Below are 26046 nucleotides of genomic sequence, written 5' to 3' on the forward strand. Positions count from 1 at the left end.
CCAGGTTATCATACTGCCTGTGGAGATCACCAGGTATTAGACCAGGTTATCATACTGCCTATGGAGGTCACCTCAGGTATTAGACCAGGTTATCATACTGCCTATGGAGGTCACCAGGTATTAGACCAGGTTATCATACTACCTGTGGAGGTCACCAGGTATTAGACCAGGTTATCATACTGCCTGTGGAGGTCACCAGGTATTAGACCAGGTTATCATACTGCCTTTGGAGGTCACCTCAAGTATTAGACCAGGTTATCATACTGCCTGTGGAGGTCACCAGGTATTAGACCAGGTTATCATACTACCTGTGGAGGTCACCAGGTATTAGATCAGGTTTTCATATTGCCTGTGGAGGTCACCAGGTATTAGACCAGGTTATCATACTGCCTATGGAAGTCACCTCAGGTATTAGACCAGGTTATCATACTGTCTGTGGAGGTCACCTCAGGTATTAGACCAGTTTATCATACTGCCTGTGGAGGTGGAGGTCACCTCGGGTATTGTTGATTGACTGGTCCACATGAGGTTGATAGGTTCTTTCTGTTTGGTCTCTTCCCTCTAGCCCCTGGTATATACTCCTCCACAGAGATGCTAGACTGCGGTACATTACGGTCACAAGATTGGCCGGAACAATTGAACTCACATCTACTGAATTCGGGAAGGAAAGATGTTTGGATCGCGGTGAGTTGCTTGGCACTTCCTCCTCTTGTTTGTCTGTTGACTCTTCCGTTCCGACGTCCAGGTAAACTTGTATTTTGGTGTTTTTTTCCCCAGAGTATACGGACGAGGTCATCCAACGAAGCGGTTACCATCAATTTCAAAGCAATCACCCTAAAACCAGGCGAGAGTAGATATACCAAAGTTGCAAGTATTAGTTTTGATGGTAAGTCTTGTGATCTTTGAAAATGTTAAATCACTTGAATTGAGAAACCTGAAATATTAACCACGGACCCAAAGACCATGACGTTTTTATTACTAACCTTTATAAAACTCAATGAATAGAAATAACATTACGTTGTCAGGTGTTTAACCTTTCAGTTGGTGTCTTAGAAGAAAAGCTGTTTATAAATGCCATGTCTTTAAATCAGTGGTATTCACGTTTCTTCAGTGGGTGTGTTGAGTGTACAAAACATTAGGAACACCTGTACTCTCCATGACATCGACCAGGGATGGGCAACATTGATGGGGGTGGGGAAAAACTCAGAAGTGCCGCAGTTCATTTTGTGCAATTCTGCACATTTTGCCATGGAGGTGTAGAGAAAATGTTTGTTGTTTTTAAAGCTTATACTGAACAGAAATATATACTCAACATGTAAAGTGTTGCTCCCATGTTTCATGCTGAAAGAAAAGGTCCCAGAAATATACACGCAAACCTTATTTTTCTAAAATGTTTTTTTACATCCCTGTTGGTGAGCATTCCTCCTTTGCCAAGATAATCCATCCACCTGACAGGTGTGGCATATCAAGAAGCTGATTAAACAGCATGATCATTACACAGGTGCACCTTGTGCTGGGGACAATAAAATGTCGCTCTAAAATGTGCAGTTTTGTCACACAACACAATGCCACAGATGTCTCAAGTTTTGAGGGAGGGTGCAATTGGCCCGCTGACTGCAGGAATGTCTACCATAGCTGTTGCCAGATAATTCGATGTTAATTTCTCTACCGTAAGCGTAATTTTAGAGAATTTGAATGGCGTCATGTGGGCGAGCGGTTTGCTGATGTCAACGTTGTGAACAGAATGCCCCATGGTGGTGTGTGGTTATGGTATGGGCAGGCATAAACTGCGGACAACAAACACAATTGCATTTTATCGATGGCAATTTAAATGCAGAGAGTGATCCTGAGGTCCATTGTTGTACCATTCATCCGCCGGCATCACCTCATGTTTCAGCATGATAATGCACGGCCCCATGTCGCAAGGATCTGTACACAATTCCTGGAAGCTGAAAATGTCCCAGTTCTTCCGTGGCCTGAATACTCACCTCACATGTCATCTATTGAGCACGTTCGGAATGCTCTGGATCAATGTGTATGACAGCGTGTTCCAGTTCCCTCCAATATCCAGCAACTTCAACATTCCACAGGCCACAATCAACAGCCTGATCAACTCAACTCGTGTGTCACGCTGCATGAGGCAAATGGTCACACCAGATACTGACTGGTTTTCTGATCTACCCCCCTACCTTTTTCTAAGGTATCTGTGACCAACAGATGTATATCTGTATTCCCAGTCATGGAAATGAATTTAATATGTTCTTTTATTTTCTCTGTGATTTTTTGTTTGTTACCAGCATCAAAAGCAGAAAGACCGGTTCAGTTTTCTGGTAAAATAACAGTGGAGGTCAAGGAGATAAACTCATTTAAACTTGAAGTCCCGTACCAAGCAGAGGTGCTACAAGGGTAGGAATTTGATTTGATTTTGTTTTTGACCGTTTACAAGATTTGAAACATTCATGATGTGTTTAGATGGTAGGATACACGTGTGTTGGTTCATTCATGACTCAGCACTGACTTGGTTAGGTCATAGTTCAATTATGGTCTTGTAGAGTCCAGTTTAAATACACTGTGGACGCAGATTATGTCTTGTCCTGGACATTCAATGGAGATGCTTTCTAGTTAAATAGTCCAGGACTATGCTTGTACTGAGTCAGACTAAACTGGCCCTGTATGTTAGTCCCATCAGGTTTGATGTGATTTAACCTCTACCCGTCTCCCCTCTCTCCTGCCCCTTCTAGCTACCTGGGCTTTGACCACACGGCCACGTTGTTCCACATCAGAGACAGTCCAGTAGACCCCGTGAACAGATCCATCTTCCTTACCAACGCCTTCAACTTTGCTGTCCGCATACACAACGTCACCCTGCCAGATGAGGCCAAGACCATGTTCAGCGTGAGTTCAGGGGCTGTATGCACTGTCTCTGAGTAGCATAGGATCAGGGGCTGTATGTACTGTCTCTGAGTAGCATAGGATCAGGGGCTGTATGTACTGTCTCTGAGCAGCAGTGCTGATCTAGGATCAGGGGCTGTATGTACTGTCTCTGAGTAGCAGTGCTGATCTAGGATCAGGGGCTGTATGTACTGTCTCTGAGCAGCAGTGCTGATCTAGGATCAGGGGCTATATGTACTGTCTGAGTAGCAGTGTTGATCTAGGATCAGGGGCTGTATGTACTGTCTATGAGTAGCCGTGCTGATCAGGGGCTGTATGTACTGTCTGAGTAGCATAGGATCAGGGGCTGTATGTACTGTCTCTGAGCAGCCGTGCTGATCTAGGATCAGGGGCTGTATGTACTGTCTCTGAGCAGCAGTGCTGATCTAGGATCAGGGGCTGTATGTACTGTCTCTGAGCAGCAGTGCTGATCTAGGATCAGGGGCTGTATGTACTGTCTCTGAGCAGCAGTGCTGATCTAGGATCAGGGGCTGTATGTACTGTCTCTGAGCAGCAGTGCTGATCTAGGATCAAGTCCCCCGTGTCCATGGAGTCTCATTCATTCTGATCAACAAAGCGTCTTGACTGCGGTGCGGCATACTGTGAAGAGCCTGTTGTCTCGTCTCTGTCCAGGTGCAGAACCTCAGCACCCCCGTTCTGATCCCTCCTCGTGAGTCTCGCTACATCTTCTCTCTCCTGTTCCGCCCTTCCATCCACATCCACAGCAACATCCTCCTCAACACCAGCATCTCCAAGTTCCACCTTCCTGTCAGGGCCTACACAGGTTACCTTGAGGTACACACCCACACATCTACACATACCCACACATCTACACATACCCACACATCTACACATATCCACACATCAACACACACCCACACATCTACACATACCGACACACACCCACACATCTACACATACCCACACATCTACACATATCCACACATCAACACACACCCACACATCTACACATACCGACACACACCCACACATCTACACATACCGACACATACCCACACATACCCACACATCTACACATACCGACACATACCCACACATCTACACATACCCACACATCTACACATACCCACACATCTACACATCTACACATACCGACACATCTCCACACATCTACACATCTACACACACCCACACATCTACACATCCCCCACACCCACACATCTACACATCCCCCACACACACACACCCACACATCTACACATACCGACACATACCCACACATCTACACATATCCACACATCTACACATACCCACACATCTACACATCTACACATACCGACACATCTCCACACATCTACACATCTACACACACCCACACATCTACACATCCCCCACACCCACACATCTACACATCCCCCACACACCCACACCCACACATCTACACACACACACACACACACACACACACACACACACACACACACACACACACACACACACACACACACACACACACACACACACACACACACTAACCCCCAAGAGGGGACATTATGGGCTGTATTCTGACTTGAGATCCACATGTTAACTGTAAACCGTCCAAATAGCTGCTGGTCCGTTGTAGCACTAGAACCGCTAAAGAACTCATTTTGACCGGTCATCATTTTTTAGTAAAATACAATTTTTAAAGTCCTACCTGCCCCCCCCGTCCCCCCCCGTCCTCAGTCTATAGTCTATGTAAAACACTGCCGTTGTTAGAATCTTAATTTAACAAACAGAACTGGAGTTATAACCAATTTTCAGATGAAATAACTCACGGACACTAGAGAAGCTTAACCAAGTTGAATTGTTCCCAAAGGGTCGACACAGCTGTAACTCAGACACTGACATGGCTTCCCCTGTGGTCCTCCTTATCTCTAAACATTGCATCATTCTTGCTAAGCAGGGAACTAAGTGATATGAACCTTCAACGGTTTCTTCCCTAATCAGTACTGTCACGTTCCCTGCACTCAGCCCCTCCCAAGCCTCATTATGCCCCCCCCCTCATGTCTCATTATGCCCCCCCTCATGTCTCATTATGGCCCCCTCATGTCTCATTATGCCCCCTCCTCATGTCTCATTATGCCCCCCCCCTCATGTCTCATTATGGCCCTCCCTCATGTCTCATTATGACCCCCTCATGTCTCATTATGGCCCTCCCTCATGTCTCATTATGGCCCTCCCTCATGTCTCATTATGGCCCCCTCATGTCTCATTATGGCCCCCTCATGTCTCATTATGGCCCCATCATGTCTCATTATGCCCCCCCCCCCCTCATGTCTCATTATGGCCCCCTCATGTCTCATTATGCCCCCCCCCCCTCATGTCTCATTATGCCCCCCCCTCATGTCTCATTATGCCCCCCTCCTCATGCCTCATTATGCCCCCCCCCCTCATGTCTCATTATGCCCCCCCCCTCATGTCTCATTATGCCCCCCCCCTCATGTCTCATTATGCCCCCCCCTCATGTCTCATTATGCCCCCTCATGTCTCATTATGCCCCCTCATGTCTCATTATGCCCCCCCCTCATGTCTCATTATGGCCCCCTCATGTCTCATTATGCCCCCCCCCCTCATGTCTCATTATGCCCCCCCCCCTCATGTCTCATTATGCCCCCCCCCTCATGTCTCATTATGCCCCCTCCTCATGTCTCATTATGCCCCCCCCCTCATGTCTCATTATGCCCCCCCCCTCATGTCTCATTATGCCCCCCCCCTCATGTCTCATTATGCCCCCTCCTCATGTCTCATTATGCCCCCTCATGTCTCATTATGCCCCCTCATGTCTCATTATGCCCCCTCATGTCTCATTATGCCCCCCCCCTCATGTCTCATTATGCCCCCCCCCTCATGTCTCATTATGCCCCCCCCCTCATGTCTCATTATGCCCCCCCCCCCTCATGTCTCATTATGCCCCCCCCCTCATGTCTCATTATGGCCCCCTCATGTCTCATTATGCCCCCCCCCCCTCATGTCTCATTATGCCCCCCCCCCTCATGTCTCATTATGCCCCCCCCCCTCATGTCTCATTATGCCCCCCTCTACTTGCCATTAGCTGTCGTGACGTTCTATTAGTTAATGTGACGACTGTTGCTCATCGAATGATTAAAGGTTTCTAATTGCGTGATAAAATGAATCAAGCAATTATTAACTCATTAACCTGGGGCACCATGGAAAAATTAGTTTTATTGAGTTTCTATTTCCCAAATTTACTCAAAGAACGTCAGAATATCGATTTCACAACAGTTGCTAATTAATCAGTTTCCTCTACAATCTCGTTCTGAACGTCGTATAGCCCGTGAATCTGCACGGACCCGGGACTCACCAATGAGTTCCACACTAATCTTAGTTGAGCATTTATTTACTAGAAAGCTAAAATGATGATAAAAGATACACATAGACAAAAACACATTATAGTCTATTGATTAGAACTTAGTATAACGGGCCAACACACTATGGCGCGTGTTACCCACAATGGGGATTTAAAAGAGAGAGAAAAAGAGAAAGTACACGAGAGAAATAAAAATTTGGGTGAATTTGTCAGCTATGCTTATTTTAACCCTTGCCCCAAACTGCCGCTCTTATGGGTCAGAATATAATGATGTAATTACGTGTGGAAGGTCTCAGATGGGAAGCTCCTCGTGGACCGTTTAGGCTGCTCAATGACGCACTTCTCCGGTGCAACTCTCTGGTTGTCCTCACGATGTCAGGGTCCATTTGGCTTAGTGGTCTGTTCCCTCGCCCTTGCTCTGAAAGGGGTCTTCTGAGGACAGACAGCTCTGTAGCTCAGAGCTCACAGCGTAGGAATGAAACAGTGTAGTGACCACGATTCGATGGAGAGTGGAGGATAGGTGGTCCGGCTTGACACAGCTACTCATCCGTAGCTTGGGTAGAAAAATATTTCTTTGTCTTCAACCTTGGGTTGAGTTTTGGGTTCGTTTACTTTTTTAGACCTTGGCTGCAGCTCGGGTCACTTAGTCTGATCTGTTAATTCTTCACTCACAGGTTTTATACCCTCAGGTCAGAGGTGGGCGTAACCGCCTTTAGGGCAATTCTCTGGGCGTACCAAGTTAAGAGGCAAGGGTTAGGTTTTTCTCAAATCCAATTTTAGACAACTAACTTCACATTTCATCTTTACCAAAACATTCTCTTTGATTTGGACATTTTCCACACAACGTACAATGTATAATCATCTAACATATACTAGGTCAACTGTTGACGTTACAATATTTTCCTAATAACGTCATCTATTAACCTTTAATAACAGAACAAAAATGACATACATTTTCATATTCCATCTATCGTCATGACCACCAAATGACATACATTTTCATAGTCCATCTATCGTCATGACCACCATTGTGGCTGACGGAAACCATTGTTCCAAAGTCCCTTTATTTCATGTTTAATGTTCTGAGGCTGGTTCTCCATAGTAACAGGACAAAGGAATTTGTCTGTGGCCTAAGATTTACCAGGGGCGTGAGGGGTCATAAAACCCCCACATCTTCCTAGCCCTTGAGATCCCTTCTCCTCTGGTGGTCATTGGTAACCTGAGCCGAGCAGGACAGTCATGACACAGCTGAGAACTGCTAGCCATTGGCTGTTAACAGCTGAGAACTGCTAGCCATTGGCTGTTAACAGCTGAGAACTGCTAGCCATTGGCTGTTAACAGCTGAGAACTGCTAGCCATTGGCCGTTAACAGCTGAGAACTGCTAGCTATTGGCTGTTAAAAGCTGAGAACTGCTAGCCATTGGCTGTTAACAGCTGAGAACTGCTAGCCATTGGCTGTTAACAGCTGAGAACTGCTAGCCATTGACTGTTTAACAGCTGAGAACTGCTAGCCATTGGCTGTTTAACAGCTGAGAACTGCTAGCCATTGTCTGTTAACAGCTGAAAACTGCTAGCCATTGACTGTTTAACAGCTGAGAACTGCTAGCCATTGGCTGTTTAACAGCTGAGAACTGCTAGCCATTGTCTGTTAACAGCTGAAAACTGCTAGCCATTGGCTGTTAACAGCTGAGAACTGCTAGCTAACTGGCATGCACAAAAACAGTCAACATCTTCGGGAGTACAGTCCCCCAGAAATCGTCTGAATCCCCTGCTAGTGACGAAAGTAAGAACTGCGCTGTCTAAGAGGAGAATAATTATTGAACCTTTCTAATTGTATATTATCCACAGATTGTGAGCCAAAGATGAAAACCTTTCCTACCAGTGTTATTTATTGACTATGTCTTTCCAGATCGCACAGCACGGCTATTTCTAAGGTTCATTTTCAGTGCAAGTTGTGTTTTATATTTAGTTTTACCATTCCTGAACCTGTGACCAGAAACAAGGAGGGGCAATATCAGAATATATATGACATACAGAGGCAATACCAGAATATATATGACATACAGAGGGGCAATACCAGAATATATATGACATACAGAGGGGCAATACCAGAATATATATGACATACAGAGGGGCAATTCCAGAATATATATGACATACAGAGGGGCAATTCCAGAATATATATGACATACAGGGGCAATACCAGAATATATATGACATACAGGGGCAATACCAGAATATATATGACATACAGGGGCAATACCAGAATATATATGACATACAGGGGCAATACCAGAATATATATGACATACAGGGTCAATACCAGAATATATATGACATACAGAGGGGCAATACCAGAATATATATGACATACAGGGGCAATACCAGAATATATATGACATACAGAGGGGCAATACCAGAATATATATGACATACAGAGGGGCAATACCAGAATATATATGACATACAGGGGCAATACCAGAATATATATGACATACAGAGGGGCAATACCAGAATATATATGACATACAGGGGCAATACCATAATATATATGACATACAGAGGGGCAATACCAGAATATATATGACATACAGAGGGGCAATACCAGAATATATATGACATACAGAGGGGCAATACCAGAATATATATGACATACAGAGGGGCAATACCAGAATATATATGACATACAGAGGGGCAATACCAGAATATATATGACATACAGAGGGGCAATTCCAGAATATATATGACATACAGAGGCAATACCAGAATATATATGACATACAGAGGGGCAATACCAGAATATATATGACATACAGGGGCAATACCAGAATATATATGACATACAGAGGGGCAATACCAGAATATATATGACATACAGAGGGGCAATACCAGAATATATATGACATACAGAGGGGCAATTCCAGAATATATATGACATACAGAGGGGCAATTCCAGAATATATATGACATACAGGGGCAATACCAGAATATATATGACATACAGGGGCAATACCAGAATATATATGACATACAGGGGCAATACCAGAATATATATGACATACAGGGGCAATACCAGAATATATATGACATACAGGGTCAATACCAGAATATATATGACATACAGAGGGGCAATACCAGAATATATATGACATACAGGGGCAATACCAGAATATATATGACATACAGAGGGGCAATACCAGAATATATATGACATACAGAGGGGCAATACCAGAATATATATGACATACAGGGGCAATACCAGAATATATATGACATACAGAGGGGCAATACCAGAATATATATGACATACAGGGGCAATACCATAATATATATGACATACAGAGGGGCAATACCAGAATATATATGACATACAGGGGCAATACCAGAATATATATGACATACAGAGGGGCAATACCAGAATATATATGACATACAGAGGGGCAATTCCAGAATATATATGACATACAGAGGGGCAATACCAGAATATATATGACATACAGAGGGGCAATACCAGAATATATATGACATACAGAGGGGCAATACCAGAATATATATGACATACAGAGGGGCAATACCAGAATATATATGACATACAGAGGGGCAATACCAGAATATATATGACATACAGAGGGGCAATTCCAGAATATATATGACATATAGAGGGGCAAAAAAGTATTTAGTCAGCCACCAATTGTGCAAGTTCTCCCACTTAAAAAGATGAGAGAGGCCTGTAATTTTCATCATAGGTACACTTCAACTATGACAAACAAAATGAGAAAAAAAATCCAGAAAATCACATTGTACATATCACCTCGGACTACCAGGTATGTTACTATGGTACATATCACCTCGGACCTCCAGGTATGTTACTAGGGTACATATCACCTCTGACTACCAGGTATGTTACTAGGGTACATATCACCTCTGATTACCAGGTATGTTACTATGGTACATATCACCTCTGACTACCAGGTATGTTACTAGGGTACAAATCACCTCTGGCTACCAGGTATGTTACTAGGGTACATATCACCTCTGACTACCAGGTATGTTACTAGGGTACATATCACCTCTGACTACCAGGTATGTTACTAGGGTACATATCACATCTGACTACCAGGTATGTTACTAGGTACATATCACCTCTGACTACCAGGTATGTTACTAGGATACATATCACCTCTGACTACCAGGTATGTTACTAGGGTACATATCACCCCTGACTACCAGGTATGTTACTAGGGTACATATAACCCCTGACTACCAGGTATGTTACTAGGTACATATCACCTCTGACTACCAGGTATGTTACTAGGTACATATCACCTCTGACTACCAGGTATGTTACTAGGATACATACCACCTCTGACTACCAGGTATGTTACTAGGGTACATATCACCCCTGACTACCAGGTCTGTTACTAGGGTTGCAAAATGACAGTCACTTTTTTTTACATTCCCAAGTTTTCCAGAAATCCTAGTTGTAAAATTCACAGGCTAAGAGGTGTTGACTCAGGCCACTGGTTGTTAAACCACCGACTAAGAGGTGTTGACTAAGAGGTGTTGACTAAGAGGTGTTGACTAAGAGGTGTTGACTAAGAGGTGTTGACTCAGGCCACTGGTTGTTAAACCACCGACTAAGAGGTGTTGACTAAGAGGTGTTGACTAAGAGGTGTTGACTAAAAGGTGTTGACTCAGGCCACTGGTTGTTAAACCACCGACTAAGAGGTGTTGACTAAGAGGTGTTGACTAAGAGGTGTTGACTAATAGGTGTTGACTAATAGGTGTTGACTAAGAGGTGTTGACTAAGAGGTGTTGACTAAGAGGTGTTGACTAAGAGGTGTTGACTAAGAGGTGTTGACTCAGGCCACTGGTTGTTAAACCACCGACTAAGAGGTGTTGACTAAGAGGTGTTGACTAAGAGGTGTTGACTAAGAGGTGTTGACTCAGGCCACTGGTTGTTAAACCACCGACTAAGAGGTGTTGACTAAGAGGTGTTGACTAAGAGGTCTTGACTAAGAGGTGTTGACTAAGAGGTGTTGACTCAGGCCACTGGTTGTTAAACCACCGACTAAGAGGTGTTGACTAAGAGGTGTTGACTAAGAGGTGTTGACTAAGAGGTGTTGACTAATAGGTGTTGACTAATAGGTGTTGACTAATAGGTGTTGACTAATAGGTGTTGACTAAGAGGTGTTGACTAAGAGGTATTGACTCAGGCCACTGGTTGTTAAACCACCGACTAAGAGGTGTTAACTCAGACTCTTTACTGTCTATTGGTTGTGCAATACGTCCTTTAAAACAGCATGTACTGTGACTATGTGCCATCATGATGAGTGATGTTGTTGCCTGATCTGAGATCTGTGTGTGCCCTCTTGACAACTCCTGGGGTGATGTGTTATGCCACATGACTACAGCATAAACAGATCTAGGACCAGTCTTAAGAGGTTTTTCTTCTGTGTTTTTCAGATATTAACAATCCCAGTGAAGGCTGCGATAGCAGTGGGGAAGCTAAACAGCTATCCTGAACACATCATCCTACCTCCATCCTTTCCTGTGAGTTACTTTTGTTAAACCATCATCCTACCTCTAGCCCTCTGTTAAACCATCATCCTACCTCTAGCCTCTGTTAAACCAGCATCCTACCTCTAGCCTCTGTTAAACCATCATCCTACCTCTAGCCCTCTGTTAAACCATCATCCTACCTCTAGCCCTCTGTTAAACCATCATCCTACCTCTAGCCTCTGTTAAACCAGCATCCTACCTCTAGCCTCTGTTAAACCATCATCCTACCTCTAGCCCTCTGTTAAACCATCATCCTACCTCTAGCCCTCTGTTAAACCATCATCCTACCTCTAGCCCTCTATTAAACCATCATCCTACCTCTAGCCCTCTGTTAAACCATCATCCTACCTCTAGCCCTCTATTAAACCATCATCCTACCTCTAGCCCTCTGTTAAACCATCATCCTACCTCTAGCCCTCTGTTAAACCATCATCCTACCTCTAGCACTCTATTAAACCATCATCCAACCTCTAGCCCTCTGTTAAACCATCATCCTACCTCTAGCCCTCTGTTAAACCATCATCCTACCTCTAGCCCTCTGTTAAACCATCATCCTACCTCTAGCCCTCTGTTAAACCGTCATCCTACCTCTAGCCCTTTGTTAAACCATCATCCTACCTCTAGCCCTCTGTTAAAACATCATCCTACCTCTAGCCCTCTGTTAAACCATCATCCTACCTCTAGCCCTCTGTTAAACCATCATCCTACCTCTAGCCCTCAGTTAAACCATCATCCTACCTCTAGCCCTCTATTAAACCATCATCCTACCTCTAGCCCTCTGTTAAACCATCATCCTACCTCTAGCCCTCTGTTAAACCATCATCCTACCTCTAGCCCTCTATTAAACCATCATCCTACCTCTAGCCCTCTGTTAAACCATCATCCTACCTCTAGCCCTCTGTTAAACCATCATCCTACCTCTAGCCCTCTGTTAAACCATCATCCTACCTCTAGCCCTCTGTTAAACCATCATCCTACCTCTAGCCCTCTGTTAAACCATCATCCTACCTCTAGCCCTCTGTTAAACCATCATCCTACTTAAAAGGTGCTCCGCGTTGCTCCGTGCGTAAGAACAGCCCTTAGCCGTGGTATATTGGTCATATACCACTCCCCCCTTGTGCCTTATTGAGGAACAACAGGCACAAGATCAGATTGCTGACATTCCAACAAGCAACACAACATTCTTACAATGTAACTCTTCACTGTCTTGAAATGACACGTTAGGTGTTCAAACAGTGTTATAGTATGGTAGCTTGCCATGTCGCCCTGCCCTGACGTGTCTGGGTGCCTGTTGGTGCCTGTGTTTGTCCTCTCCTCTCTGCCCCCCAGGGGAAGATAGTTCACCAGAGTTTCACCATCCAGAGTTCCTTCACCCAGAGAGCGAGACTCCGACACATCCGTTCCCTGACAGAAGACATTCGGTTCTATTACAAAAGACTACGTAGTAACAAGAATGGACTGGAACCTAGACGCAAGTCCAAGGTAGACACACAGGTTCCCGCTGGAGGCTTTAGTTCAACAACATCGTTCTGAACGTCAACATTTATGTAGCACAGAGCTTAATGCCACCACTTTATTCCCCTGTTTTTGCAGGTTGCTAATATTTATTTTGATGCCGGTTTGCAGTGTGTCGACCACTGTTATGTGGGGTTGCCGTTTGTTCTGAAATGTGAGTAACTTGGACGTCTCATGATATCATTTGTTCGTTTTTTTCACAGAAAATGTTAAATCCTCACACAACCTGCTACTTAACATCTAACCTTGACTTTCAACTTCAGCTGTAAACTATAATAATGTGAATGACCGTCTAACCTTCAGCTGTAAACTATAATAATGTGAATGACCGTCTAACCTTCAGCTGTAAACTATAATAATGTGAATGACCGTCTAACCTTCAGCTGTAAACTATAATAATGTGAATGACCGTCTAACCTTCAGCTGTAAACTATAATAATGTGAATGACCGTCTAACCTTCAGCTGTAAACTATAATAATGTGAATGACCGTCTAACCTTCAGCTGTAAACTATAATAATGTGAATGACCATCAGCTACATGAATATTGGGCTATTGACCAACAGTCTACGTTAATATAGTGTCTTCCAGCTGTCTTCCATATACAGTATGTTAATATAGTGTTGTGTTTAAAGCTGAGGCTCGTCCCCACGGCCTGGTCTTACAGGAGGACATCTGGGATGCTGACATTGACCTCCACCAGAAACTGCTCCGACGCTGGAGAGAGCTGAAAGATCGCTCGGGACATCAGTGAGTCTGACATCTCTCTGGCTGAGGCCTGAATAGCACCCTGTTCCCTATATAGTGCAGTACTTGTCACCTGGGCCCTATATAGTGCAGTACTTGTCACCTGGGCCCTATATAGTGCAGCACTTGTCACCTGGGCCCTATATAGTGTAGTACTTGTCACCTGGGCCCTATATAGTGGCTTAACTTCACCTGGGCCCTATATAGTGTAGTGCTTGTCACCAGGGCCCTATATAGTGTAGTGCTTGTCACCTGGGCCCTATATAGTGTAGTACTTGTCACCTGGGCCCTATATAGTGCAGTACTTGTCACCTGGTCCCTATATAGTGCAGTACTTGTCACCTGGTCCCTATATAGTGCAGCACTTGTCACCTGGGCCCTATATAGTGCAGTACTTGTCACCTGGGCCCTATATAGTGCAGCACTTGTCACCTGGGCCCTATATAGTGCAGTACTTGTCACCTAGGCCCTATATAGTGCAGCACTTGTCACCTGGGCCCTATATAGTGCAGTACTTGTCACCTGGTCCCTATATAGTGCAGTACTTGTCACCTGGTCCCTATATAGTGCAGCACTTGTCACCTGGGCCCTATATAGTGCAGTACTTGTCACCTGGGCCCTATATAGTGCAGCACTTGTCACCTGGGCCCTATATAGTGCAGTACTTGTCACCTAGGCCCTATATAGTGCAGCACTTGTCACCTGGGCCCTATATAGTGCAGTACTTGTCACATAGGCCCTATATAGTGCAGCACTTGTCACCTGGGCCCTATATAGTGCAGTACTTGTCACCTGAGCCCTATATAGTGCAGGACGTGTCACCTATGCCCTATATAGTGCAGTACTTGTCACCTGGGCCCTATATAGTGCAGTACTTGTCACCTGTTCCCTATATAGTGTAGTACTTGTCATCTGGGCCCTATATAGTGCAGTACTTGTCACCTGGGCCCTATGTAAGTGCAGCACTTGTCACCTAGGCCCTATATAGTGCAGTACTTGTCACCTAGGCCCTATATAGTGGCTTAACTTCACCTGGGCCCAAATAGTGGCTTAACTTCACCTGGGCCCTATATAGTGCAGCAATTTTCACCAGGGCCCTATATAGTGCAGTACTTGTCACCTGGGCCCTATATAGTGCCTTAACTTCACCTGGGCCCTATATAGTGTAGTGCTTGTCACCAGGGCCCTATATAGTGTAGTACTTGTCACCTGGGCCCTATATAGTGCAGTACTTGTCACCTGGTCCCTATATAGTGCAGTACTTGTCACCTGGGCCCTATATAGTGCAGCACTTGTCACCTGGGCCCTATATAGTGCAGTACTTGTCACCTAGGCCCTATATAGTGCAGCACTTGTCACCTGGGCCCTATATAGTGCAGTACTTGTCACCTGGGCCCTATAAAGTGCAGTACTTGTCACCTGGGCCCTATATAGTGCATTACTTGTCACCTGGGCCCTATATAGTGCAGGACTTGTCACCTAGGCCCTATATAGTGCAGTACTTGTCACCTGGGCCCTATATAGTGCAGTACTTGTCACCTGTTCCCTATATAGTGTAGTACTTGTCATCTGGGCCCTATATAGTGCAGTACTTGTCACCTGGGCCCTATGTAAGTGCAGCACTTGTCACCTAGGCCCTATATAGTGCAGTACTTGTCACCTAGGCCCTATATAGTGGCTTAACTTCACCTGGGCCCTATATAGTGGCTTAACTTCACCTGGGCCCTATATAGTGCAGCACTTGTCACCAGGGCCCTATATAGTGTAGTACTTGTCACCTGGGCCCTATATAGTGGCTTAACTTCACCTGGGCCCTATATAGTGTAGTGCTTGTCACCATGGCCCTATATAGTGTAGTACTTGTCACCTGGGCCCTATATAGTGTAGTACTTGTCACCTGGGCCCTATATAGTGCAGTACTTGTCACCAGGGCCCTATATAGTGTAGTACTTGTCACCAGGGCCCTATATAGTGGCTTAACTTCACCTAGGCCCTATATAGTGCAGTACTTGTCACCTGGGTCCTATATAGTGCAGTACTTGTCACCAGGGCCCTATATAGTGGCTTAACGTAACCTAGGCCCTATATAGTGCAGTACTTGTCACCTGGGCCCTATATAGTGCAGTACTTGTCACCAGGGCCCTATATAGTGGCTTAACTTCACCTGGGCCCTATATAGTGCAGCACTTGTCACCTAGGCCCTATATAGTGGGTTAACTTCACCTGGGCCCTATATAGTGCAGCACTTGTCACCAGGGCCCTATATAGTGGCTTAACGTCACCTAGGCCCTATATAGTGCAGTACTTGTCACCTGGGCCCTGTATAGTGGCTTAACGTCACCTAGGCCCTATATAGTGTAGTACTTGTCACCAGGGCCCTATATAGTGGCTTAACATCACCTGGGCCCTATATAGTGGCTTAATGTCACCTGGGCCCTATATAGTGTAGTGCTTGTCACCAGGGCCCTATATAGTGTAGTACTTGTCACCTGGGCCCTATATAGTGCAGTACTTGTCACCTGGTCCCTATATAGTGCAGTACTTGTCACCTGGGCCCTATATAGTGCAGCACTTGTCACCTGGGCCCTATATAGTGCAGTACTTGTCACCTGGGCCCTATATAGTGCAGTACTTGTCACCTGGGCCCTATATAGTGCAGCACTTGTCACCTGGGCCCTATATAGTGCAGTACTTGTCACCTAGGCCCTATATAGTGCAGCACTTGTCACCTGGGCCCTATATAGTGCAGTACTTGTCACCTAGGCCCTATATAGTGCAGCACTTGTCACCTGGGCCCTATATAGTGCAGTACTTGTCACCTGGGCCCTATAAAGTGCAGTACTTGTCACCTGGGCCCTATATAGTGCAGTACTTGTCACCTGGGCCCTATATAGTGCAGGACTTGTCACCTAGGCCCTATATAGTGCAGTACTTGTCACCTGGGCCCTATATAGTGCAGTACTTGTCACCTGTTCCCTATATAGTGTAGTACTTGTCATCTGGGCCCTATATAGTGCAGTACTTGTCACCTGGGCCCTATGTAAGTGCAGCACTTGTCACCTAGGCCCTATATAGTGCAGTACTTGTCACCTAGGCCCTATATAGTGGCTTAACTTCACCTGGGCCCTATATAGTGGCTTAACTTCACCTGGGCCCTATATAGTGCAGCACTTGTCACCAGGGCCCTATATAGTGGCTTAACTTCACCTGGGCCCTATATAGTGTAGTGCTTGTCACCATGGCCCTATATAGTGTAGTACTTGTCACCTGGGCCCTATATAGTGTAGTACTTGTCACCTGGGCCCTATATAGTGCAGTACTTGTCACCTGGGCCCTATATAGTGGCTTAACTTCACCTGGGCCCTATATAGTGCAGCACTTGTCACCAGGGCCCTATATAGTGTAGTGCTTGTCACCTGGGCCCTATATAGTGCAGTACTTGTCACCAGGGCCCTATATAGTGTAGTACTTGTCACCAGGGCCCTATATAGTGGCTTAACTTCACCTAGGCCCTATATAGTGCAGTACTTGTCACCTGGGTCCTATATAGTGCAGTACTTGTCACCAGGGCCCTATATAGTGGCTTAACGTAACCTAGGCCCTATATAGTGCAGTACTTGTCACCTGGGCCCTATATAGTGCAGTACTTGTCACCAGGGCCCTATATAGTGGCTTAACTTCACCTGGGCCCTATATAGTGCAGCACTTGTCACCTAGGCCCTATATAGTGGGTTAACTTCACCTGGGCCCTATATAGTGCAGCACTTGTCACCAGGGCCCTATATAGTGGCTTAACGTCACCTAGGCCCTATATAGTGCAGTACTTGTCACCTGGGCCCTGTATAGTGGCTTAACGTCACCTAGGCCCTATATAGTGTAGTACTTGTCACCTGGGCCCTATATAGTGTAGTACTTGTCACCTGGGCCCTATATAGTGTAGTACTTGTCACCTGGGCCCTATATAGTGTAGTACTTGTCACCTGGGCCCTATATAGTAGCTTAACGTCACCTAGGCCCTATATAGTGTAGTACTTGTCACCTGGTCCCTATATAGTGCAGTACTTGTCACCAGGGCCCTATATAGTGCAGTACTTGTCACCAGGGCCCTATATAGTGCAGTACTTGTCACCTAGGCCCTATATAGTGCTGTACTTGTCACCTGGGCCCTATATAATGTAGTACTTTTCACCTAGGCCCTCTATAGTGCAGTACTTGTCACCAGGGCCCTATATTGTGCAGTACTTGTCACCAGGGCCCTATATAGTGTCTTAACATCACCTGGGCCCTATATAGTGCAGTACTTGTCACCTAGGCCCTATATAGTGCAGTACTTGTCACCTAGGCCCTATATAGTGGCTTAACTTCACCTGGGCCCTATATAGTGGCTTAACTTCACCTGGGCCCTATATAGTGCAGCACTTTTCACCAGGGCCCTATATAGTGTAGTACTTGTCACCTGGGCCCTATATAGTGGCTTAACTTCACCTGGGCCCTATATAGTGTAGTGCTTGTCACCATGGACCTATATAGTGTAGTACTTGTCACCTGGGCCCTATATAGTGTAGTACTTGTCACCTGGGCCCTATATAGTGCAGTACTTGTCACCTGGGCCCTATATAGTGGCTTAACTTCACCTGGGCCCTATATAGTGCAGCACTTGTCACCAGGGCCCTATATAGTGTAGTGCTTGTCACCTGGGCCCTATATAGTGCAGTACTTGTCACCAGGGCCCTATATAGTGTAGTACTTGTCACCAGGGCCCTATATAGTGGCTTAACTTCACCTAGGCCCTATATATTGCAGTACTTGTCACCTGGGTCCTATATAGTGCAGTACTTGTCACCAGGGCCCTATATAGTGGCTTAACGTAACCTAGGCCCTATATAGTGCAGTACTTGTCACCTGGGCCCTATATAGTGCAGTACTTGTCAACAGGGCCCTATATAGTGGCTTAACTTCACCTGGGCTCTATATAGTGCAGCACTTGTCACCTAGAACCTATATAGTGGGTTAACTTCACCAGGGCCCTATATAGTGGCTTAACGTCACCTAGGCCCTATATAGTGCAGTACTTGTCACCTGGGCCCTGTATAGTGGCTTAACGTCACCTAGGCCCTATATAGTGTAGTACTTGTCACCTGGGCCCTATATAGTGTAGTACTTGTCACCTGGGCCCTATATAGTGTAGTACTTGTCACCTGGGCCCTATATAGTGTAGTACTTGTCACCTGGGCCCTATATAGTGTAGTACTTGTCACCTGGGCCCTATATAGTAGCTTAACGTCACCTAGGCCCTATATAGTGTAGTACTTGTCACCTGGTCCCTATATAGTGCAGTACTTGTCACCAGGGCCCTATATAGTGCAGTACTTGTCACCAGGGCCCTATATAGTGCAGTACTTGTCACCTAGGCCCTATATAGTGCTGTACTTGTCACCTGGGCCCTATATAATGTAGTACTTTTCACCTAGGCCCTCTATAGTGCAGTACTTGTCACCAGGGCCCTATATTGTGCAGTACTTGTCACCAGGGCCCTATATAGTGTCTTAACATCACCTGGGCCCTATATAGTGGCTTAATGTCACCTGGGCCCTATATAGTGCAGTACTTGTCACCTAGGCCCTATATAGTGCAGTACTTGTCACCAGGGCCCTATATAGTGGCTTAACATCACCTGGGCCCTATATAGTGGCTTAATGTCACCTGGGCCCTATATAGTGCAGTACTTGTCACCAGGGCCCTATATAGTGCAGCACTTGTCACCTGGGCCCTATGTAGTGCAGTACTTGTCACCTGGGCCCTATATAGTGCAGTACTTGTCACCAGGGCCCTATATAGTGGCTTAACATCACCTGGGCCCTATATAGTGCAGTACTTGTCACCAGGGCCCTATATAGTGGCTTAACTTCACCTGGGCCCTATATAGTGCAGTACTTGTCACCAGGGCCCTATATAGTGGCTTAACATCACCTGGGCCCTATATAGTGCAGTACTTTTCACCACGGCCCTATATAGTGGCTTAACGTAATCTGGGCCCTATATAGTGCAGTACTTTTCACCTTGACGTTATATAGTGCAGTACTTTTCACCTTGACGTTATATAGTACAGTACTTTTCACCTTGACGTTATATAGTACAGTACTTTTCACCTTGACGTTGTATAGTACAGTACTTTTCACCTTGACGTTGTATAGTACAGTACTTTTCACCTTGACGTTGTATAGTGCAGTACTTTTCACCTTGACGTTGTATAGTGCAGTACTTTTCACCTTGACGTTATATAGTACAGTACTTTTCACCTTGACGTTGTATAGTACAGTACTTTTCACCTTGACGTTGTATAGTGCAGTACTTTTCACCTTGACATTATATAGTGCAGTACTTTTCACCTTGACGTTATATAGTACAGTACTTTTCACCTTGACGTTGTATAGTGCAGTACTTTTCACCTTGACGTTATATAGTACAGTACTTTTCACCTTGACGTTGTATAGTACAGTACTTTTCACCTTGACGTTGTATAGTACAGTACTTTTCACCTTGACGTTGTATGGTGCAGCACTTTTCACCATTTCTTTTTTACAACCAAATCTCTATTTTTGATATTAATGGCATGTTATAGATTGGTCCAGACACCTTTGAATTGTTTTTGTACATGTTTTTGAGAAACATACCCCATGATGTCAATGTTGTGAACAGAGTTCCTCATGATGGCGGTGGGGTTATGGTATGGGGCAAGCATAAGCTTTGCACAACGAACACAATTGCATTTTATCGTTGGCAATTTGAATGCACAGACATACCGTGATGAGATCCTGAGGCCCATTGTTGTACCATTCATCCACCTCCATCGCCTCATGTTTCAGCAGGATAATGTACTGCCCCATGTCGCAAGGATCTGTACACAATTCCTGGAAGCTGAAAATGTCCCGGTTCTTCCATGACCTGCATACTCCCCAGACATGTCACACATTGAGCATGTTTGGGATGCTCTGGATCAATGTGTACGACAGTGTGTTCCAGTTCCCGCCAATTTCCAACAACTTCACACAGCCATTGAAGAGGAGTGGGACAACTTTTCACAGGCCACAATAAACAGCCTGATCAACTCTATGTGAAGGAGACGTGTCGCTCTGCATGAGGCAAATAGTGGTCACACCAGATACTGACTGGTTTTCTGATCAACCCCCCTACCTTTTTTTTAAGGTATGTGTGACCAACAGATGTATATCTGTATTCCCAGTCATGTGAAATCCATAGATTAGGGCCTAATGAATTCATTTCAATTGGCTGATTTCCTTGTAGGAATTTATAGGGGCTACCGAGTGGGGTGCCCATACCGAACAGGGTGCCCATACTGAAGGTCTCTCCAGTCTATAGGGAACAGGGTGCCCATACTGTAGGTCTCTCCAGTCTATAGGGAACAGGGTGCCCATACTGTAGGTCTCTCCAGTCTATAGGGAACAGGGTGCCCATACTGTAGGTCTCTCCAGTCTATAGGGAACAAGGTGCCCATACTGTAGGTCTCTCCAGTCTATAGGGAACAGGGTGCCCATACTGTAGGTCTCTCCAGTCTATAGGGAACAGGGTGCCCATACTGTAGGTATCTCCAGTCTATAGGGAACAAGGTGCCCATGCTGTAGGTCTCTCCAGTCTATAGGGAACAGGGTGCCCATACTGTAGGTCTCTCCAGTCTAGTCTATAGGGAACAGGGTGCCCATACTGTAGGTCTCTCCAGTCTATAGGGAACAAGGTGCCCATACTGAAGGTCTCTCCAGTCTAGTCTATAGGGAACAGGGTGCCCATACTGTAGGTCTCTCCAGTCTAGTCTATAGGGAACAGGGTGCCCATAGGTCTCTCCAGTCTATAGGGAACAAGGTGCCCATACTGTAGGTCTCTCCAGTCTATAGGGAACAGGGTGCCCATACTGTAGGTCTCTCCAGTCTATAGGGAACAGGGTGCCCATACTGTAGGTCTCTCCAGTCTATAGGGAACAAGGTGCCCATACTGTAGGTCTCTCCAGTCTAGTCTATAGGGAACAGGGTGCCCATACTGTAGGTCTCTCCAGTCTATAGGGAACAGGGTGCCCATACTGTAGGTCTCTCCAGTCTATAGGGAACAGGGTGCCCATACTGTAGGTCTCTCCAGTCTATAGGGAACAGGGTGCCCATACTGTAGGTCTCTCCAGTCTAGTCTATAGGGAACAGGGTGCCCATACTGTAGGTCTCTCCAGTCTAGTCTATAGGGAACAGGGTGCCCATAGGTCTCTCCAGTCTATAGGGAACAGGGTGCCCATACTGTAGGTCTCTCCAGTCTATAGGGAACAGGGTGCCCATACTGTAGGTCTCTCCAGTCTATAGGGAACATGGTGCCCATACTGTAGGTCTCTCCAGTCTATAGGGAACAGGGTGCCCATACTGTTGGTCTCTTCAGTCTATAGGGAACAGGGTGCCCATACTGTAGGTCTCTCCAGTCTATAGGGAACAGGGTGCCCATACTGTAGGTCTCTCCAGTCTAGAGGGAACAGGGTGCCCATACTGTAGGTCTCTCCAGTCTAGTCTATAGGGAACAGGGTGCCCATACTGTAGGTCTCTCCAGTCTATAGGGAACAGGGTGCCCATACTGTAGGTCTCTCCAGTCTATAGGGAACAGGGTGCCCATACTGTAGGTCTCTCCAGTCTATAGGGAACAGGGTGCCCATACTGTAGGTCTCTCCAGTCTATAGGGAACAAGGTGCCCATACTGTAGGTCTCTCCAGTCTATAGGGAACAGGGTGCCCATACTGTAGGTCTCTCCAGTCTATAGGGAACAGGGTGCCCATACTGTAGGTATCTCCAGTCTATAGGGAACAAGGTGCCCATGCTGTAGGTCTCTCCAGTCTATAGGGAACAGGGTGCCCATACTGTAGGTCTCTCCAGTCTAGTCTATAGGGAACAGGGTGCCCATACTGTAGGTCTCTCCAGTCTATAGGGAACAAGGTGCCCATACTGAAGGTCTCTCCAGTCTAGTCTATAGGGAACAGGGTGCCCATACTGTAGGTCTCTCCAGTCTAGTCTATAGGGAACAGGGTGCCCATAGGTCTCTCCAGTCTATAGGGAACAAGGTGCCCATACTGTAGGTCTCTCCAGTCTATAGGGAACAGGGTGCCCATACTGTAGGTCTCTCCAGTCTATAGGGAACAGGGTGCCCATACTGTAGGTCTCTCCAGTCTATAGGGAACAAGGTGCCCATACTGTAGGTCTCTCCAGTCTAGTCTATAGGGAACAGGGTGCCCATACTGTAGGTCTCTCCAGTCTATAGGGAACAGGGTGCCCATACTGTAGGTCTCTCCAGTCTATAGGGAACAGGGTGCCCATACTGTAGGTCTCTCCAGTCTATAGGGAACAGGGTGCCCATACTGTAGGTCTCTCCAGTCTAGTCTATAGGGAACAGGGTGCCCATACTGTAGGTCTCTCCAGTCTAGTCTATAGGGAACAGGGTGCCCATAGGTCTCTCCAGTCTATAGGGAACAGGGTGCCCATACTGTAGGTCTCTCCAGTCTATAGGGAACAGGGTGCCCATACTGTAGGTCTCTCCAGTCTATAGGGAACATGGTGCCCATACTGTAGGTCTCTCCAGTCTATAGGGAACAGGGTGCCCATACTGTTGGTCTCTTCAGTCTATAGGGAACAGGGTGCCCATACTGTAGGTCTCTCCAGTCTATAGGGAACAGGGTGCCCATACTGTAGGTCTCTCCAGTCTAGAGGGAACAGGGTGCCCATACTGTAGGTCTCTCCAGTCTAGTCTATAGGGAACAGGGTGCCCATACTGTAGGTCTCTCCAGTCTATAGGGAACAGGGTGCCCATACTGTAGGTCTCTCCAGTCTATAGGGAACAGGGTGCCCATAGGTCTCTCCAGTCTATAAGGAACAGGATGCCCATACTGTAGGTCTCTTCAGTCTATAGGGAACAGGATGCCCATAGGTCTCTCCAGTCTATAGGGAACAGGGTGCCCATAGGTCTCTCCAGTCTATAGGGAACAGGGTGCCCATACTGTAGGTCTCTCCAGTCTATAGGGAACAGGGTGCCCATAGGTCTCTCCAGTCTATAGGGAACAGGATGCCCATAGGTCTCTCCAGTCTATAGGGAACAGGGTCTCTCCAGTCTATAGGGAACAGGGTGCCCATAGGTCTCTTCAGTCTATAGGATGCACATAACTCTGTCTTCACTTGATCATATGTGACAGTGCTGTGTTGGTGCAGCTAGCAGACAGTAGTCCTGAGTGTCCTGATGTTGTCTTTGTATAAAGAGTTGAGGCGGTGTTTGAAGTCAGCACAGATCTTCAGGAGACGGTCCAGGCAACAATAACAGCTCAACAGACCTGGCCGTCGCTGGTTAACGCCTCTCAACAAATCACATTTCCCCTCACCAGTACCAATAGCTCCTCTGTGAGTACAGTACACTATATAAACATACACTATACAAACATACACTATACAAATATACACTATACTATATAAATATACACTATTCAAACATACACTATACTATATAAATATATACACTATACTATATAAACATACACTATACAAACATACACTATACTATATAAATATACACTATACTATATAAACATACACTATACAAACATACACTATACAAACATACACTATACTATACAAACATACACTATATAAACATACACTATACTATATAAATATACACTATACTATATAAACATACACTATACAAACATACACTATACTATACAAACATACACTATATAAACATACACTATACAAACATACACTATACTATATAAATATACACTATACTATATAAATATACACTATTCAAACATACACTATACTATATAAATATATACACTATACTATATAAACATACACTATACAAACATACACTATACTATACAAACATACACTATACTATACAAACATACACTATATAAACATACACTATACTATATAAATATACACTATACTATACAAACATACACTATACTATATAAATATACACTATTCAAACATACACTATACTATATAAATATATACACTATACTATATAAACATACACTATACAAACATACACTATACTATATAAACATACACTATACTATATAAATATACACTATACTATACAAACATACACTATACAAACATACACTATACTATATAAACATACACTATACTATATAAACATACACTATACTATATAAACATACACTATACAAACATACTTTCGGAAAGTAGTCAGTCTTTTTCCCCAAAACATTTACGTTACAGCCTTATTCTATAATGGATTAAATAAATAACAAATCTCATCAATCTACGCACAATACCCCATAATGACATTTAAAAAAAATATATATTTAAAATAAAAAAAGTCACCTTATTTATGTAATTATTCAGTCCATTTGCTATTAATTGAGCTCAGGTGCATCATGTTTCCATTGATCATCCTAGAGATGTTTCTACAACTTGATTGGAGTCCACCTGTGGTAAAATTCAATTGATTGGACAGGATTTGGAAAGACACACACCTGACTATATAAGGTCCCACAGTTGTCAGAGCAAAAACCAAGCCATGAGGTCGAAGGAATTGTCCGTAGAACACAGTAGTCTCCATCATTCTTAAATGGAAGACGTTTGGAACCACCAAGGCTGTTCCTAGAGCTGGCCGCTCGGCCAAACTGAGCAATCGGGGGAGAAGGGCCTTGGTCAGGGAGGTGTCCAAGAACCCAATGGTCACTCTATCAGAGTTCCTCTGTGGAGATGGGAGAACCTTCCAGAAGGACAACCATCTCTGCAGCACTCCACCAATCAGGTCTTTATGGTAGACTGGCCAGACGGATGCCACTCCTCAGTAAAAGGCACACGACAGCCCGCTTGGAGTTTGCCAAAAGGCACCTAAAGACACTCAAACCATGATAAACAAGATTCTCTGGTTTGATGAAACCAAGAT

General features: G+C 45.1%; 1 protein-coding gene across 4 annotated transcripts in view; it reads left to right on the top strand.

Moving 5' to 3' along the window:
• tmem131 (transmembrane protein 131) overlaps positions 1 to 26046 on the top strand; it is a 108200-nt gene that overhangs the window by 48323 nt on the left and 33831 nt on the right. For 3 of the 4 annotated variants that reach the window (XR_005052028.1, XM_036979332.1, XM_036979429.1), the window contains 10 exons: positions 566 to 684; positions 778 to 886; positions 2298 to 2406; positions 2742 to 2895; positions 3565 to 3726; positions 11729 to 11815; positions 13154 to 13306; positions 13418 to 13493; positions 13974 to 14088; positions 24374 to 24512. Coding sequence is in view for 3 of the 4 variants with exons in the window: in XM_036979332.1 (XP_036835227.1) it covers positions 566 to 684; positions 778 to 886; positions 2298 to 2406; positions 2742 to 2895; positions 3565 to 3726; positions 11729 to 11815; positions 13154 to 13306; positions 13418 to 13493; positions 13974 to 14088; positions 24374 to 24512 (1223 nt within the window). In the remaining variant the exon portion in view is untranslated. The remainder of the gene's footprint in view (positions 1 to 565; positions 685 to 777; positions 887 to 2297; positions 2407 to 2741; positions 2896 to 3564; positions 3727 to 11728; positions 11816 to 13153; positions 13307 to 13417; positions 13494 to 13973; positions 14089 to 24373; positions 24513 to 26046) is intronic. The other variant, XM_036979391.1, reaches the window with a different exon arrangement.

The sequence above is a fragment of the Oncorhynchus mykiss genome, chromosome 1, assembly GCF_013265735.2.
Source record: "Oncorhynchus mykiss isolate Arlee chromosome 1, USDA_OmykA_1.1, whole genome shotgun sequence".
Taxonomy (NCBI): Eukaryota; Metazoa; Chordata; class Actinopteri; order Salmoniformes; family Salmonidae; genus Oncorhynchus; species Oncorhynchus mykiss.